Source organism: Poecilia reticulata, chromosome 7, assembly GCF_904066995.2.
Source record: "Poecilia reticulata chromosome 7, P_reticulata-male-v2, whole genome shotgun sequence".
Taxonomy (NCBI): domain Eukaryota; kingdom Metazoa; phylum Chordata; class Actinopteri; order Cyprinodontiformes; family Poeciliidae; genus Poecilia; species Poecilia reticulata.
Window position 1 is genome coordinate 11,092,386 of NC_088836.1, and position 18,506 is coordinate 11,110,891.

Consider the following 18,506-nt stretch of genomic DNA (forward strand, 5'->3'; position numbering starts at 1 on the left):
AATCTAAATGTCTATATATATTTTGTGAATTCTTGATACTTCTATAATGCGTTCACTTAATTTCTATTTTTTCGTCTTTGATGTCGACTGTACGTTTTTAAAATAAGGGTAACTTTTTTCTTCTTCTACTTCTTCTTCTCCTTCTTCGTGTTCTTCTTTTCTTTAATGAAAGTTCTGTGGAAAATCAAAAGCGACACAATGAGCGAAGCGCTATTTAGGAGCCAAAAGAGCCGGTTCACTTTGATGAACTGAGCCGAATGATTCGGATCTCAGAACAGAGCCACAATTCACATCACTGTTCGCAACACTACAAAGGTCCCGTTGCATGTTGGGTACAATATTCCTGAAGCACTGAATGCGCATGCTCAAAAGAAAACTCCATTATTTTTGCTCGGAATTTGTAAGAAAAAAAAAACACAGTGGGTAACTGTGAATTGGGGATTACATGGGTCGTTATGTTTTGTCGAAATAGGTTTGAATGCACCGAGAATTAGCAGAAGGAGAGACCAAAGTAAGGATCTTATAGCTGTGGAGCGGGACATCCCTCTGTCTTGCTGGGACACTCCAGAAACAAGTAAATTTCACTCTGTTAGCTCCTCCAGCTAGCCTTAGCAGGGAGCGTTAGGCGCAGTAAAATGAACCGTTATTGCCCTTTGTTTTTTTTAAGCCGGACTGGCTGACTAAACCCTGTGAGCTGATTCACCGCGCCAATACGTGGTTTGGGTTATGTAATCATCTAAATTTACAATTATTTAATAAAGTATTAATCGTTTTCGAAACATACTCTCTCCAGTTCTGTGGCTAACTGGCTAAGTCTTAATTTGAGCCCAAAAAAGAGCGAAGACTTCAAAACTTGGCCAACACACAGCTTGAAGCAAAGAAATGTTGTTCAGCAAATGTTGACGTTAGCGGACATATGCCTGTAAGTAAGTGTAATATAATGTCCAAATTATTCTTATTTTTATTGTGAGGCAGTTTTGTAAGCGGGTCAGTTCACGTATCCGTAGCTAAGACGCTGGAGTTACGCATCGGGAGTGTTTTGTGCTCCTGACAGCTGTCACGACAACAGAAGTGGATTTAGCCTGTTAGCTTAGCCGTTAGCTTACACGCTAGCTGCTGTGCATTCACTGCAATATTACAAATTTATATATACAAATACTGCGAATTTAGGTAAAGTTTAGTCTTTGTGCCAGGTTTTGTCGTATCGTTCAAGTTTGTTGTTGGTAAGGCAAATGTTCACACTGTAGGCAACCATTCAATAAACTAAGGGCCTAGCAAAACACGCCCTCATACTTCAAAATAGCCACAGCTCGCCCTAAACTTGTACAAGTTCAGTAAATTAGATGTAATCATTTTTCAGCCATGACTGGACGAGGAAATATTTACTGCACCATTTACTTTGCCCCCTCCCCCTGACAGATTACATAATCCACCTTTCTTTGCAGGCTCCTCTTCTTCCTCTAAGACCCAAAAACTCTCATGTGAGTTGAACAGATTGATTTGTTGGAAACGTCCCAGAAGTTGAGGATCAGCCTCACAGTGGTGGAAATTACAGTTGTTTTGGACAAGTCAGGTTTTACAGGCAGAGTGAGTGCTTCTCACCCACCAGCATGTACATTGGACAACGGATACCTTAGCCAAAATAGATCCTGGCTTCCCGAAGATGACAAGGTATTGAGCATCTTATTATTATTCTGTCATTTATTTGTCTTTGTCAGTTTTTAATAGATAGTTTACTGTCATTTGTGTGAAATCAATTTATTTATTTTTTGGTGTGGCCACACCCACTAAATAGGAAACACATTGGGTTCTATTCAGTCTAGACTGTTTTTAAGAAACACTTTACTTCTTGGAAAACAATAAGCAAATAAATGTTGAAAGCTTTTTTTTTTTGGTGTATGGAAACTGATATAAAACTACAGAAATGCGCATACTTTTGTGCTGTTTGTATTTACAGTCCTCCTGACTGGGCATGGTCAGGGACGAGATTTTCGAGATACTTTAGCCTTGTGCAAAAAAAAAAAAACATGGTTACAGTTAATTAAAATAATGTAGAACATATTCTAACTGCTTTCTTTAAAAAGCTACACACTGCTTCTAAAACTATCAAAATGCATAGGATACAGTAGAAACATGCAATATGTAAAAGTTTTCTTGTAAATGTGCTTATTGGATTGAACGTTACACTTATTTGCTGGTTAATTAGGCTGCTTGGCTGAGCCAACCTGCAGTTGAATGCTTAACAGACTTGCAGCTTGTAGAATACTAGCTGTAGTTTTAAGTGTTATCCTTCTCTTTTCCGTATCCGAAGTCTGCTAGTCGTCTTTCAGCCAGCAGTGCACAGCAACAGCTGGGGAGGGGCTTCACTGGCTTTGATCCATGCTCCTCACAGATGGACAAAATCTGTTCATTTCAGTGGTGTTGAAATCATAACAGTTTATAACCTTAGTTTACCTTAGCTTATGCCTGCTTACAATTCAGTTTATCCAGGGTTTTTGTGTCGAGCAGCTAGTTTAATATTTTCATATTATAACTTCATTGTAGATTCTTGAAACTTTGTATTACAGCCTTTCCATTTAATTTAGTTCTGATTTTCATTTGACTCTTATGAGCCATGAAAAGTTAGTTCCAGAGATGCACCAAGATGGCTCTGTGTGACTTCCTGCTTGTAGGCATTACTAATTGTAGCCACAAAACAAAATTTCAGAGTTGTAGGAAGCAGAAAATGACTTTTGTTGTTTCAGGAAGCACAACACTTTGAGCTGGCTGCTATGAATAGAGGTTTGGTCGACACAAGAAATCCCGCAGTAGACAGCTTGATTTTGTGCTCTTAAAAGTTGTGTGTGAAATGAGAATAGTGAAAAGACCTGTACCTTTAGTTTGTACATACTGTGTTTATTTTGGGAATGTTGCTGACATGTATTTACCTGTACTTATGAGATAACACCATACGTATATAATATTTAACATAGTTAAGCCATGGCGTTCTTTCTAATGGCTGTAAAACATCAAAAAGAGTTTGAACTGACTCTTTAAACCGAATTGTTAAATTAAACAATTCACTCTTGCTTAACTGGTTCTGAAGGCCAGTTACTTCAGAACTGGCCTAAAATGTTCTGAAGTAAAAGTGAAATAAAAGAATAAGAGAACGAATCTGTCAAAAATGTTTTAAACTCGGGTGACTTTAAATTTACAAATTCCTAACGACGTTCTTAGTTTAATTAGATTTCTAAACATTTAAAATTCCATGCGTTTAAACAGCCGTTCGTCTAATGGCGTGCGGTAATTCTTTGCTGCTTTTACAAGGTGCTGGCAGGACGCAGCAACAAAATGATGGGAGGCAGTGAGACCGTCAGCAGAGACAAGGATGCGGTCCACGCTGCTGCAATACATGTCCCCATTGGCTGGCTCCGGAGAGTGGAGAGAGGGCAGGTGACCTATGTCAGGTGCGTTGGGTCATTTGAAGACATGTAGAACAGGAAAGTAGGCTTATTTATTGATGGTCTGCTGCTAATAGACTCTGGAAATCTGTACTGTATGAACTCTAAGCAGTTAGCCTGCAATGTCATTGATTTGTATGTAATTTATTCTGAAAAATGATCTTTTGTTTCTTCTTGTAAACTGGGTGGAATTTGAATGCTTGAAGCTTTACAAAAGAAACCATGTATCAATGTTTCTGTTGCTTTCTCCAGTTTCTTTTAACCCACATTCCTAAATTAATAACGGTTTTCACTGTGTTTCTGAATCCTTGAACAGGGCTAAGTCTGTTTCTGTTTCTCATTCATTAAGTTAATGATTAAACCGAATATTCCCACTCAATTTTATTGGCATTATAGGTTCCACATTACCATGACCGTGTCCCATACTGACTCACTGATGACGCTCAGACGTGGCTCAGTCTGTCACTGCTGTGCGTTTTATGACAGTGGTTGGTATTTCTGCCTGCAGGGTTGTCTCCTCCAGGTTTCACAAAGCTGCTGTGATGCTCTAAAACACTTTAAAAAAATTTTACAAACTCTTCTGTCCTCTTCTGAGGACATTTTTATAGGAGGACATTAGCGTAGCAGGCTATTGCTAGCTTACCTCACTTTTGTAGTGACTCTTGTAATTTGACTTTCAAAGCGTATTCCTGTGTTTTCAGGTAATTATCGTTAGTTAAACTTACCAAAAGACGTTTCTTTTCCTTCATCCATTTTATCACAAAAATAAATATGACCAGAGGTTTTTTGGAAAATGTGGTGGATACGCAGTAAGAGTCAACAAATTCCTTGATGTTTCCTGTTTTGAAGCTGTTTTCCTCCTCGTTTTCTGCTTTGCAGCATTTACAAGAAAGTAAACTTAACCTCATTTACACTGATTTTGGAATCGCGTTGAGTCTAAAATTGAAATAGAGCTAAAAGAAATCTCTTCAGCACAAGTCAGTCTCTCTTTGATTACTAACATTCTTTGCCTTCCTCGCTGTAGTCCCAGTGGCACCACCCTGTCCACACTGGATGAGGTCAAAGCCTACCTGCTGACTGATGGTACCTGCAAATGTGGTCTGGAGTGCCCACTCATCATTCATAAGGTAGAACTATTACTTTGCAGTCTGTTTAATGCATCAGATGCAAGAAAGTTTGGCAATTTTTCTGGTTCTTTTGGACTTTTGAATGTTAGAAAATTATTTTTGATTCTCTGCGTTCAACTCTGAGGGTGTATTTAAAATGCCAACACATTTATATCTACATATAAAGCAAAAGAACCACAAGTAACTGTTTTAATTTTCTTCTAATTCATCTGACCAGTGCAAAAAAAATAAAAATTTTCCAGAACAGGAATGAAAAATGCCTGCTATACTGCCCTCAGCTGTGATTAGATTCCATGCATGATGTTTGTCTTTAACTTATTAATCATTTCATCCTCCTGTTAACTTGTGCCATGCAGGTTTTCAACTTCAGTGTGGGTGTGAAAGTGGAACAGAACAGTCAGCCGTCATGTAAAGCAGAGCAGGACATGACCAAATTGTGCAATCACCGCAGGAAAGTGGTAGCGATGGCTGCTCTGTGTCGGAGTATGCAGGCCTCACAGCTTCCATTCACCAACTTTCATCATCCAGGTAAACTTTAAAGCCCTACAGCATCACACCTGGGGCAAGCTGCTGTTTTAAGGAGACAGACAAACCTACTAAGTTTTAACTCACAGGGACAGATTTTTTTTTTTCAGTATTAAAGAACAAACAACAAATTGTTTTCCTTCCAATATAGAACTAAAAAGCTAACAAAAACTTTGAAGGATTGTAGGAAAGTTATAGGAGTACAAATATAAAAACTTCCCCCATATGTCATTATATCTGAAACTTGAATTCAGGAAATGACTCTTCTAGTGATGTGGCGCTTTTGATTATACATACCTCTTATGGGCACCAATTAACAGATTCTTGTCTTGGAATTGATGTGTTTAGAAATGAGAGACTGATGGTCCTTCGCTGTCTGAATGATCTTTTCCTTTTAGAAATGAGATCGTATCAAGGGTCAAGCTAGACAGCTTTACTATTGATCAGACTCTTTCGCACTAAGAACGCTGAAGTCTTGTTCATGTTTGACTTTAAGACTGTGTGTTTTTTTTTGTTTTTGTCAGATGTAACTCGAGGGGACAGCGGGGATCCAAAAAAGGAACATTTGGAGCGCAAAGAGGACGAGCGAGGACTTTTTTATTCAAAACACAATCCAGTACCCACTCGGGGGCACAACAACCTTCACCCGAACCCTTCCCCCAGCCCCAAATCCTCCCATCACTTCATCTACCCTTACAATGGTTCCTCCCCTGTGCCAAATACAGGCACAAACTGTCATCACCCCCTAGATGCTTTTAGAAGACATCATCATCATCCTCCTCTCCCAGCAGCCTCCACTGCTTCCACTAGCTCTTCGTTTCCACCTCACAGCCCTGCCCAGAGGTCACCCCGCACGCCCACGCCTCAAAACACCAATCAAGGTCAAATAACACCCAAAACCCCTGAGACCCCCAGCTCTCCTTGGTTAGGTCCCCTGTCATCGCCTCCTCCCTCTTCCCCTATGACTCTTGGAGGAGTGAGAGGAGGACAGACTCATTACCCTTTAACTCCCCTTTCTCCATCTAACTCTTTCTCTCCCTCGGTGCACCCCATGGGTTTGACTTCTCATCAGCGATCCCGCCACCCGTCGGCCTCTCCTTCCTCTGCATCCGAGCATGGAGGAGGCTCCACGCCGGCCGAAGGAGGAGGAGGACTGATGGGAAATAACTTACCCCACAGGAGGAAGTCTGCCTCTTCCTCTCCGCACTCCCCAGTCCCCGGTGGGTCCCCTCTTCCCAGCCCCCACTTCCCCAAGTACAAGCTGGACGACATCTTGGAGCAGTTTAAGTACTCAGGCAACAGCAGCACTAACAACCACCACATCCTGAACCCCGCTAACCCTTCTTTAGCCACCAACCAAAGCAGCAGTCACCCTCACACCGTCTCCTCAAAGCCCACCAAGGGCACTGCGACTCCTGCCGACAGCGCGGGACCAAAAGGTTTCGGTTTGAGTCAATCGGCGCCTTCTAACTTGCCTCTGGGGCCGCTGCTGAATCACCACTATAGCCATCAGGGCAAGCTGCCACACCCAGTTTCGTTCCCCGCCAGTACCCTGCTCTCTGCAGCGGCTAAGGCTCAGCTGGCCAACCAGATCACCCAGGGCTCAAACGCGTCCAGCAGTGCAGGGAACTTGCACTCCTCTCTGGATGTGTTGAAAGAGGCCCAGCAGCAACAAAAGGTAACAAACAGCACTTTACATAACAGCATCTCTTCCTCTTCCATCGCTTCTGCTAGGCTTCCTCATCCTTCCCTCGCAACAGCTTCTGCTGTTCTCTTTCCCCCGTCCCAAACTCTGGCCCAGTCCCTCGTGTCCTCCTCGCCCCGCCCGCCCCCGACAGCGGAACGCGGCGCATCGCACAGGAAGAGGCGGCGGCGATCCCCCACAGTCATCAGTGCGCTGAGAGACACGCCGCCACTCGCCAACGGAGTCCGAAAGGCGATACCTGACGAGGCCGCATCTGCTACGGTTATCAACCTTTCCTCTTCTTCCACATCCTTCCCCTCCTCCTCTTCCTCTTCCTCTTCACACTCCTACTCTACCTCAGTTGTGCAAAATCAGAGTACAGTCACTTTGGAAAACCATCATCCCAGACTCTCCGCTCCTCCAGGACATCTGTCCAGGTCTCCTCGGCCGAACGAGACTCGGAGTTTCACTACAGCCCCCACACCCATTCCTCTTAGCATAGACCCCCCAACCCAACCGCTGTCCGCTTTGTTACACCTGCTCAGCGTTCAGAACGCTCAGGCCTCTGTGTCACACTCAGCCTCAGCTCCGTCTAGACCCGCCGGAGGTGGTGGACACACTAACGAACCGACCTTGAGGCAGTCCCCACCTTCTCCTTCTGCTAATGCCAGAACCCAACAGAGTCGACCCGTATGCCAAACAGATAACACTAATCCCCTACCCCTAGTGCGGCAGCCATTTTCTTCCCCTTCCCCCTCCTTTTCTGTCACATTACAGCCCCACTCTCCTCCACAGTCGACTGTATCAACTCCTCTCCAAAGAGGCTCTCCTTGTAAGTCAAATGAAGTTTTTCAGAGCAACTCTGACCCTTCTCAGCGAACCACTTCCTCTCTCGCCGACACGGATCAGCCATCTGACAACCACATTCCTACGTCAGACTCGCTTTCCCAGGCGTCTCCGTACGCGGCCTCTCCTCGGAGAGCCGTCACCGTGGAGACCAGGAGCGGCAGCCCACCAACATCATTGAACCTGAGTCGGGCAGAAGGCAATGCTTCTGCAGGAGTACCCTCTTCTCCGAAGCCTCTGGACCTCAGTAATCACGTCTTGGCTCTTTTCTCCGCTCCCTCCACTGCGACTCAGACGGAGGGGGATTCCTCCAACCACGAAGCTCAAGCTGATGCGTCTTCCACAGAGAACCCTGCAGCAGGTAACGTTATATATTCAATCTGTGTGTTTTTCTTATAGTACGCATTGTTAAAGTGTTGATGTTCCTTGAAATCTTCCATTTTGTGTAATTTGGAGGATTTTGTGGAATGGAGCAACAACGTTGCGCATAAATGTAAAGTGGACACAAAACGATAGATGTTGTAATAGATTGTCTGGACTTTGACTGGGCCACTCTAAAACTTTATTGTGCTTTGATCTAAATCTTTGATTATACCTGTAGTTGTTTGTCTAGGAGTGTCCTGCTGGGAGAAGAGCCTCCTCCCTAATCGCAAATATTTTGCTGCCTCTAACAGGTTTTGCGATGTGTCCATCTATTTCCACATAAACTTAAACTTAAATGTTTCTGATAAAGAAAGGTATCCCCTCAGCATTATGCTACCGCAGCTATGTTTTACTGTACAGATAGTGGTGGTCTCCCAACACACGTTGCATTTTACATGTGCAGCAGATCAGAAAGTTCATCATCTTTGCCTCATCTGAGCCTTGGATCATTGCTCTCTAGACCTGCACAATATATTGAGCCATTGTCGTAATATCAGCCAGTTAATATGCATAATATATTTGACATGTTGGATGGACTCTAAACTGCCCACTGTTGACCTATATTTCTATTGGTTGAGCTACTAAACAATATAAATTTGCCTGACAAACTTCTGAGGCCTTCACAGAACAGCTGTGTTTAAAGTGAGAATAATTTAGACACACTTAGTTCGCTCTATTTATTAGTGAGATTACATTTGAACACAATTAGTTGCTTTGGATTTAATTGCAACTTGAAAATCTTGTTTAATTTTCCTTCCAGTCACAACTTTTTTTTTTTTCAAGGTTTTATTGGCTCTAGTGGCCTTTATTTGGTAGTAAATTGACAGGAAAGTGGGTAATGAGAGAAGGGGGAAGGCATGTGGCTCAGGGAATTGAACCTGCGATGGCCGCGTTGAAGACTAAGGCCTCCATATGTGGGTTGTGCTTAACCCCTGTGCTACCACAGCACACCCATGAACAACGTTTTGATAGTTTTACCACATGAAATTCCAATAAAATGCATTGAATATTGTGGCTGCAGAATTTCAGTGCTTGAATACTTTTGCAAGGCACTGTAAATAAACTTGCAATGTATAGTGAATAAGTATATTCAGCAGTTTGCAGTATTATAAATGTTGAGGTCTCGTTTCTCATCCTTATATTATTTAGCAGTGAATCCTTATATCAGTTCGCTTAAAGTTGAATACTGTTTTCAGTGGCATTTTTGTCAAAACTATTGCTGTCATGATGTTTAAAATGTTTCATTCTCTGTACACTGCAAAAACACAATCTTACCAAGTATATTTGCTCCAGTTTCTAATGCAAATATCTTGGTTCACTTGAAATAAGATAAAACTAACTTACAAGTAACTTCTGAGCAAGATATGAGAGCTTGTTTTAAGGCAATTGTTCCTTATTTTTGGTGAAAAAGTTTTAGTTCCACTGGCAAACTATTTCTCTGAAAATATGGGAAAATATCTTGTGATAAGTGAAATAATCTGCCAATGGAACAAGTGCTTTTTTTCATCAATATTAAGAAAAAACTGACTTAACAAGCTCATATTTTTTTTGCTAAAAAGTTATTTGTAAGTTAATTTTATCTGACTAAGATATTTGCACTAGAAACTAAACCTAAAACTACTTGGTCTAGTTCCTTACTTGATAAAAATGTTGTTTTTGCAGTGTAAGATATCTTTAAAATTCCTCTTCTTGTTTTTTTTTTTGTTTTTTTTACTCTGAATAAAAATGAATGCTTCTGTGTTTTTTTTTTTTTCTCCACAGTACAAGTGGAACCTGAACATTTAGATCCAAAGACGCCCCTGGCCTCCACCAGCCCCACCTTCAGTGTCTCTGCGCACCACGAGGGGAGTCACAGTCCCGCCAGCTCGTCCAGCGTGGGAGAGACCGCGGCTCCGTTGGCGCTGGCGGAAGCTTTTCCCTTCATGAACCAGGAGCAGCTGCTTCAGCTGCTGTCGTCCACAGGAGGTTTACCGTCGCTCTTGGATTCCACAATCCTAGCATCTTTGCCCTTAGGGGGGCTCTGGTTGGGAGGGCAACATGCGCAGTTACCTCCCGCCTCCGTTACGCCGCAGCCACCGCCAAACCTTGCAGAGCCGCACCAACCAGAGCAGCCGCATTTACTGGTGCAGGAAACGCAGCAACAAAACCAAGAGCAGCAGCAGAAGCAGCAGCAGCATGTTAACAACAACCCTCTGTTTCCTTTGCTACCCCTGTTGAGTAGCGGGCATGGGGAGCTGCCGCTGAACCTTCTGGGCCTGCTGAACCCGCTCGCTGCCTCGGCGCTGTCTGCAGGACAGGAACCGGACCTAACAGAGAGATCAAGTCTTCAAGCCCTGCTCATGGCCTCTGTTCTGGTTGGGCAGCAGCCCGCCTCCTTGTTGCCTCTGTCGGTGCTGGGTCACCTGAACCAGATCAGCTTGGAGGTTCCGATTCAGCACTCCCAACAGATCCCCGCCACTCTGGAGGGGCTCAGCCTCGATAAGACCTCTGGCCTCCTCGATCCGACCTCAGGCCTCTTAGACATAACCCACGGCCTTCTTCCTCTTACTGCCGGAACGGAGAACCCTATCCAAGCTCTGCAGTCTCTGCTCCTTCCTGCCGCTCTTCCTCCTCCCCCTGCAGCCTTCCTGCCCCTCAGCCCCGCTCTGCTCACAGCTGCCCTGAGCTCTGCTGAGCTCCACTCTCCTCCCAACACCCAGTTAGCTCCTGCACAGCAAACCCAACATGCCCAGCCTCAGGTAGGCTCCGACCTCCTGCTACCTCTTTCTACTCGGCTCATTCTCAATTAGGGCTGCAACTAACCTTTATTTTAGAAGTTGAATTTATTGTTTGACACCGTACAGTGAGATTAAAGTCTGCTCCAATACTACAAACAATGTAGGAAATATGTACAAGATAAATATGGTGATATTTACAACATTAAATCAAGCAAATATATATACATTCACACATGCATTCAGTTACAGATTAATCTATTGATTATTCTGATTCATCAGATCAAAAAATGTCACGTTCTGAAGATCTCTCATTTAACCACTTAAGCCTTTTTTTAACATTAGAAAACCTTTTTAAATACAAAAACAAATATTGTCTAAAATGCAATAACTGAATCTGAACCGGGTGAAACTAAAAGTAGCCTAACTATATACATATGAAGATTTTGGCTTAATTACTGCTTTGAATATGTTGGGGTTTTTTTTTTCGTTTGGCCTGTTTTAGTGTCTATACTCCAGCTAACAATTAATTGATTACAAAATTTGTTGATAATTATCATGATTAATCCGACTAATTGTTTCAGCCGTACGCTATTTAACCTTCAAAGTCCTGAGGATTTTATTTATTTTACTGCTCTGTTGTCACTGTTTGTTCAAAATAAATCTTAGTGTCCGTTGTTTTTTTTTTCTTTAAGATTTTAGTTTCAAAAAAAAAATAAGTTGAGTTTTGTTTCCAAGAGATGTAAATGAAAACATTTTAGATAAATTTTCAGCATAAAGCATGTGTGGGATGTTTATACTAACAATGCTGGTAAAACAGAAATCAAGTATTGTATGAAATATAGTAATTTCAGGCACCACCTTTTTGTCTAAATAGTATTAAAAAAAAGGATTTAAATATTGCATTTTCAGATCTGGTTTAACTCTTGGGACCATTTTATAATCGCCACATCTGTTCCAAAATGTTAGCCATCATCAGTGATCAAAAACAGAAATGATAATCAATTAGGAAGATGGAAGTTGTTGGAATTTATTATAGAATCATTTTAGTAAAAATCAACCTGTTTATTTTTGGATTTTCAGTTTTTCGATAGTAGTCTTTTTTTGCTAAAGATGTTGAAAGTGTATCTTGTTCTGTACGATGCTCTGCTATGCAGGTACCCACTGATGCAGCTGTTGACACCCTCATCCCAGTATCTCTCCAAGGCAAAGATAATTCTCTCCTCCAACAATTACTTCCCACTTTGCTTAACCCGTCTATGTTAGGTGAGTCGGTGTCTAAAATAATTTGATGTTTAAGTTTAGAACATTAAGCATTTAGCTATTTTTTTTTTCCAGCAACATATGAGCAACCCAGTGCCTTTGTGTCTCTTTAGGAGACGTTCCCAGCATCGCCGGGCTCCAGAACATGGTTGGCCTCGGAGCGGGTTCCATTCTTCTCTCCCCAGTTCAAGCTTCTGCTTTGGGTTTGCTGCAGAGCCCTGATGGAGGAATCAACTTACTCAACAACATCCAGGTAGGTTATTGCTGCTATTTAGACTTCTGACATTGGGTGTTTTTGTTCTGTCAGCGTATCACTGCTTGTGTTGCAGCATCGCTCTTGTTTGTGACACTGAAACCATGAAACCAGACGTCTTGCTACACATGCATAAAAGGACAAAATTGAGTGTATACCGTTTGAGAAGAGTGAAGTAGCTGGCCTACAGGCTGACATCAGTGCCAAAATTCAGCTTGAAAGCACTAAGATCAAACAGGGCAATCTTGCAGTGCTTTGTTCTGCCTTCCTTTTATCTGCTGAAAGTCTCACGCTTCTTATTATTAATACTGAATAACACAACTATTAACTAGCAGCATCCACACTGAAGAGTGTTGTTGTCTGGAAGGCTTGGTAGTCTTCATTTTGTTGCCTTTACTGATTAAAAAAAAGATATTTGAGTTCCCAAGTGAACACTCTTTAGCGCTTCTCAAGCTACATATCGACTTTCTCTCTTCTTCTTCGGCTGTTAACCATGTCGTTTGTTTCCTGTCCAGCTGAATCTTGCGTCTCCCTCAGACGGGGAGAAACCCGGCTCTTTGCAGGAAACCCAAAGACCAGCCGTACACGAAGGTTTACCGGCCAGCGAAATCGCTCCTGAAGTATCTCCATGTCCTGTTTCGGCTCTGGCTCCTCCTCCTGCTCAAGAATCGCCCCCACCCGCTCAGAGGGTGTCGGAGGGCAGGTCCGTCATTGACCCTTACACCTCTTTCATGGACACCATTTATACCTCTTTTCTTCAAGTGAGTGCTAAAGAGCAGGAAGACGGGGCTCAGCTGGGGCCATCAGACCCTACTTCACCCTTCTGTGCCTTACCGCCGGTTTCTTTCCCCCTGGAGCACCAGAGCTCATCCTCCAACACCCCCACTCTACCCCAGGCGAGCGCCCCCGTCTCCCTGAGCCCACGGCGAGCTTGTGCGCTCCGCAACTCGGACTTATCACGACTCAGCCTGGAAGCTGCCGCTCATTCTCCGGCCCAGGGGACGCCCAAGCCCACAGAGGACGGGCCTACGTCACCCCTACAGAGGAAGCCAGTCATAGAGGGACACACCCACCTAGAGCCATCTTTGCACCCCGTGTACTTGGAGGAGGCCAAGACGGACTGTACTGGTCCGGCAGCAGCAGTTTGTCCATTCGTGGAAATGGGCGTGGACAGGCAGGGACAACGTCCCCACGCAGGATACCTCAGTCCCAGAGACGGACGCAGCGAGAGGCCCAGCGAAGAGACAACGGAGACATTGCTGCTCACTGGACAGGGAATGGTAAGCTTTTACGTCTTCTGTCTTAAGACAGAATTTATGTTCCGGTTCTGAATTATTTACTTCTGTGCCTCTAATAATAATTTTATATGGACTTTAAAAAAAAGGTGGACAAGGTATCATGATTAATTAGAATTGCCACCAAGATATAAACTCACGAGAATGTTGTAATCTTAATCTGTGGTTCTGCTTCAAGGATCAAGCAGGGGCTGCAGGTGGAGCCAGACGAGGAAGGAAAAGAAAACAAACGTAAGTTCATCTTGGAGATTCTCTGGACACTTTGCTGCTTTAATTTAAACATTTGGAGTAAAAGTCTTTCCCTCAGTCAGCTTTAATTGTAGCGTTTCTACTTTGTTAGGCTTCAGAACGTGTTAGAAGATTTCAGAGACATGGATGCTACAGCACTAGAGGAAACCAAGGCTACAGTAAGACACACCTGCCCCTTTAAGACTGTTTATAAGTTGTATTTCATTCTTAATAAGATTCTTTCCAACATGTCTTGTTTAAATATCTTTTATTCCATCAGAATTAACCAATTAGGTGTTTATATAATTTAGTACATAGTATCTTCCACATGTTGTTTTTCCACCTTCCCCTCATTGAAATGTCTTGTCTATTGAACCCACAAAAGTTTGCATAATATAAAGTTTGTGACTTTATTGAATCCTGGACTTTGCAGCAACTTGAGGAAATCTGCAGTAAATATAAATTCTTCTTTTTAATTATCCTTCAAGTTGTTTGAGCTGTTCATCCTGAAAACCTTAAAGGAAATGACATTCCTTCCTATGAGTAGCGCATTTAAATTTCTGTAAACACTCATGTAAGTAATTTAAATATTCCCACAGTTACAGTCCAGAAATCATGTTTCATGAACACAACAATTAGGTTGAGCTTTGATTTAAAAAGTGTAAATGCTATTGGAAAAAAAAAAAGAAAAAGACTCATTGACTTTGGTTGTTGAGAAAATGTTTGCTGCTTAGATGAATGCAGGTCCAGTCTGGCTGAGTAGATTGGATTTAGCCAGACTAAATCCAATCTACTTAGCCAGGTCTGAAAATCATCCAGACCTGGATTATTTTCCAGGTCTGGAACGAGAACATCAGAGTTCCCTGTAATATTTGTACTTTTTTCAACCCATTGTTAAATGACACCCTTCCTCCTTCAAGTACTTCCTCTCCTTTCCTTGCTTGTGTCCTTTCTTTGTGTTTGTGAAGGACTGAGAACTTGGGATAATTGAGTTTTTTGAAAGCTGGATTTAAAAAAAAAAAAATTTTTTTCCCCTTTTTTACTACAAAGATGTGCTGTAACTCTGAATTTATTTGTTACGGGAAGAGGTGAACGTTGCGCTTACTTGAGGCTCTCTCCCGTTCCAGGCGGCGCTCCTGAAACCCGACAGGTCTGTGCGCGGCAGGCGGAGACGAGGTACCAGATCTCAGAGGCAGTGATTAGTGGAAGAAGACATTCAGCAGTAAAACGGCGGCCAGGCGCCTCCCGACGCACCCCATCCATCTCTCTGCTGTCGTCACTACTGCTTCGAGCATTTTAGTGGGAGTGGAGACGAAACAAAATAAAACAAAAAAACAACTGCACTAATAGGATGCTGTCGTCGGGTCAACTTCAGTGTGGCAACCACTATTTAAAATAACACATAGGAGAAAGATATAGTCAGATGAATTTATTTTTTAAAACTGTGTGGGAGGGAGGGGGAGATTTTTGTGGATAGTTTTTTCACTAGATTTTCTCTTAAGTCATGAAACAATGTCTGGACTTTGTGATCAGAGACCGTTTCAACTAGGTTGGTGTTACATCAATGAAAAACAAGCGAGTACTGTTTTCTTCTCATCAGTGTGTTACTATGAGTCAGGATAAAGCCCGTCTACTTGAATGATGTTCTGTGTTGAAAATGTGTCTCCACAACGTGTGTGTGTGTGGATTTTGTCTTTGTGTGCTTGAGCGCGTGCTGCTGCTGAGCCCCAATCGTGTTTGTCAAAAATTTGTTTTGGTATCAGTATAGAAGAACCAGTCTCTCATAGCTGTTGTGTTTTTAAAGGCGGTGGTTGTATTCGAAAGAGAATGTTTTTTAAAAGTTTGAAGGAAGAGCTGAGAAGCTGCAAGAATGAAATGAATCCCTTTCCTCTTGAACTCAGATTTGACGTTGCTAAGGAAACGGTTTGGTTTGGGTTTCTGTGGCTGTTTACATCAACCATCAAAAAGAAAAAAAACAGAAACATAGCCGTTCACTAGCTAGAACTGTTTATTACTTGTAAGAATTGCTCATAATTAATTGAGACGCAATTTAACATTCTTTTGTACACTATTCTAAATCTTCTGTTTTTTTGTGTTTTTTTTCCGTTAGTAAGCCCGGGTCTCTCTAACTTCCTTCTGAAATGACTGAATTTGTGAGATTTTTTGCAAATCCACAACAAATCTTGAACAGTTCATGATATTGAGGTGCATTTTGTGACTTTTTTTGGCGACTAGTTGCATTTCACGTATTATTAAAATGACATGTAGCTACGGTGCGATGGAGAGTATTTCAAAGGCCCCTCCCATCCACGCATTATGGATCTAAACATTTGCACAAACTTTGAGGTTGCAGAAAGTACTGTATGTCTTTTTAAAATTGGAGAAGCGGCTTGCAAGGATAACGAGACAGAGCGTGATGGTGTGTGTGTGTGTGTGTGTGTGTGTGTGTGTGTGTGTGTGTGTGTGTGTGTGTGTAACTGTTGAGTCTGTGTGTGTTACTGTGGACTTGGAGTGATGCGTTTATCCTCCATGTGTTTCCTCATATCACTCTCTGAGCTCTCCTCCACTCACTGCCCCGCCCCAGGAGTTTTTGGCATCTCTCTGTCTGTATTTAAAAAAATATATATAAAAAGAAAAGTGAAAAGAAAAGCAGATTATGCAATTTCTATACTTGGACATTTTGTATATATGTACAGTTAATGTGTTTGATTTTATATTGTCAGAGAAACACCAGAGAAAACAATTGTGAATTTTCTTGGAATTGTAATTATTTTTCTCATTCTACCCCCTTTTGCTTTCAATACCTATGTTTAAAAAAAAAAAAAAAGGAAAAAAAATAAGACTATTAAATTGTGGACTGTAGCGTTCTTTTTTTATATGGGAGTCATTTTTTATTTAATATTAAACTATTTACACAAAAAATGTTTTGCTTTTGTTTATTTCTGTTACTGATGAGTGCCATAAATTCGAGAGGCAGTTGACCAAAAGATTTTTGATAACATTCGTAAATGGATATTAACTTTAGAAGATTTCAATTTCGGTTGTATTATCGGTGTTGATACAACCGAAAGGTCAATCTGAAGGTCAATAGTGCATTTATAAATCAGAATTCTTAACGGTATGTTGCGGTGTTATCTATATCTCTTTCAATTTTGGATTTGCCATGCTTCTCCAAAAACCTTAAGAAATTCTTGAGGCTTTTATTTAGCAGACCAGCCCAATCTTGAAATGGATGGATACATGCTTTCTAATTCAGATTTTTTTTTTTTAAACAAAATTTTTAATTTGGATTTGAATTCACAAGAGTAACATTTTTTGAGGGGCTTGTAAGACTTGGAAGGTTGCACTACATTTTGCTCCATTTTTTTCCTCATTGTTTGCTTTTGCTGTTATATGACTTGTGGTGAGCAGTTAAACCTGTGTGGGGTTTTTTTTTTGTTCCACAAACGGCCAATTTATGGAGTATACTAGGAGATTTTTCTTACATGAGCTGCAGCTCCTCCAGAGTTACCATGTGCCTCTTTTAGCTCCCCTGATTAAGATCCTCTCTGCCTGCATCATCTTTCTTGGTTTGCAGTTGTTTCGTACTCTTTCTATTTTCAGACGATGGATTACAGCAAACGGTGCACAAGGAAAACTTTGGAATATTGTTGCTTGCAAAACTGCCTGACTACAACGCACACTACACTTTCCAGGTTTAATTTTTTCTTGTTTTTAAAATTCATATTTTCTTCCAGTTCACAATTAGGAATAAATTTGTCTTGGTCTGTCACATGAAACCCCCAAAATCTCAAATTATATCAATACTTTTCTGAGGCAGTGCAAGTCCTGCATTAGTCATATGAACCTGAGCCACAACTGGCACAAAGGTTTGTCGGACAATACATTCATCAAGTCACCAGGTGTTATTTTGTACTTTTATTCTGCTTCAAAATAAAGTCATGTACAGTGTGCCTTTACCATGACCCCGTCCCAAATAAACAATAACCACGAATAAACATTTCTGGTTTCAAAATGACAGAATTTGGAAATGTTCTAGATGTGTGAATACTTTTTCAAGGCACAGCACATCAGAAAGTCAGTTTATTTTTCCACCATATTCACCTGGAGCATTTACGCTCCAGGTGAATACGATTTTTAGCAAAATTTAGCGAACAATTTTTAGCAAAATTGTTTGCTAAAAAAACAATTTTTTTTAGCAAAAAAATTTTGTGAAACAAATCACAATTTGAGAGAAACGGGCTAAGATCTGAATCAAAGTACGTTGTAACATTGTCAGATTTATTAAAGTTTGTATATGACCAAAAAAAAAAAAACTACAGTTGCTACAAATACTTTTGGGAAGCATTGCTCCTATTTGATATCATGGCTGTCCTCCACAACACTCCAAGTTGTGATGCAGCCTGAGAATTAAATAAACCCTGCAAGCAGCCGATCCAGTCTGCTAACCTAAACGCGTCTTAAAGCAGTCTGTCCAACATTTTAATGGGCAGAGTGTGTCCTCAGGCTTCACATTCCGCTGAATCATATTCTCTCACCATCAATCACTGTAATACATCTTCAAAGTGAAGCTCAGTCAGTAACAATAGCCTCTCTCCGCCCAGAAAGCCTCTTTTATTTATTTATAAAAAAAATTTCAAAGTGACTTTATGAGATCAGAAAGCTTCCAGAAAATGATTCTGAATGATGATTATTAAACAATTTTTTT

The 18,506-nt window shown here is 41.6% G+C and overlaps 1 protein-coding gene across 4 annotated transcripts; it reads left to right on the plus strand.

The window, feature by feature from the left end:
- The first annotated feature begins 345 nt into the window (after nucleotides 1-345).
- Nucleotides 346-16,638, plus strand: mbd6 (methyl-CpG binding domain protein 6). Of its 4 annotated transcripts, none has more exons than XM_008413464.3 (13): nucleotides 346-926; nucleotides 1,446-1,671; nucleotides 3,307-3,446; nucleotides 4,465-4,567; nucleotides 4,924-5,095; nucleotides 5,617-7,983; nucleotides 9,807-10,783; nucleotides 11,917-12,025; nucleotides 12,136-12,275; nucleotides 12,791-13,555; nucleotides 13,749-13,801; nucleotides 13,911-13,977; nucleotides 14,926-16,638. In XM_008413464.3, exons 3-13 carry the CDS (start codon nucleotides 3,331-3,333, stop codon nucleotides 14,995-14,997), a joined length of 4,941 nt encoding a protein of 1,646 aa, XP_008411686.2. In that variant the 5' UTR covers nucleotides 346-926; nucleotides 1,446-1,671; nucleotides 3,307-3,330; the 3' UTR covers nucleotides 14,998-16,638. The 4 variants fall into 4 exon arrangements, with proteins under 4 accessions (XP_008411686.2, XP_008411684.2, XP_008411685.2 ...); XM_008413462.3 differs by having other exon boundaries at nucleotides 346-922; XM_008413463.3 differs by having other exon boundaries at nucleotides 346-574.
- The last annotated feature ends 1,868 nt before the right edge of the window (nucleotides 16,639-18,506 follow it).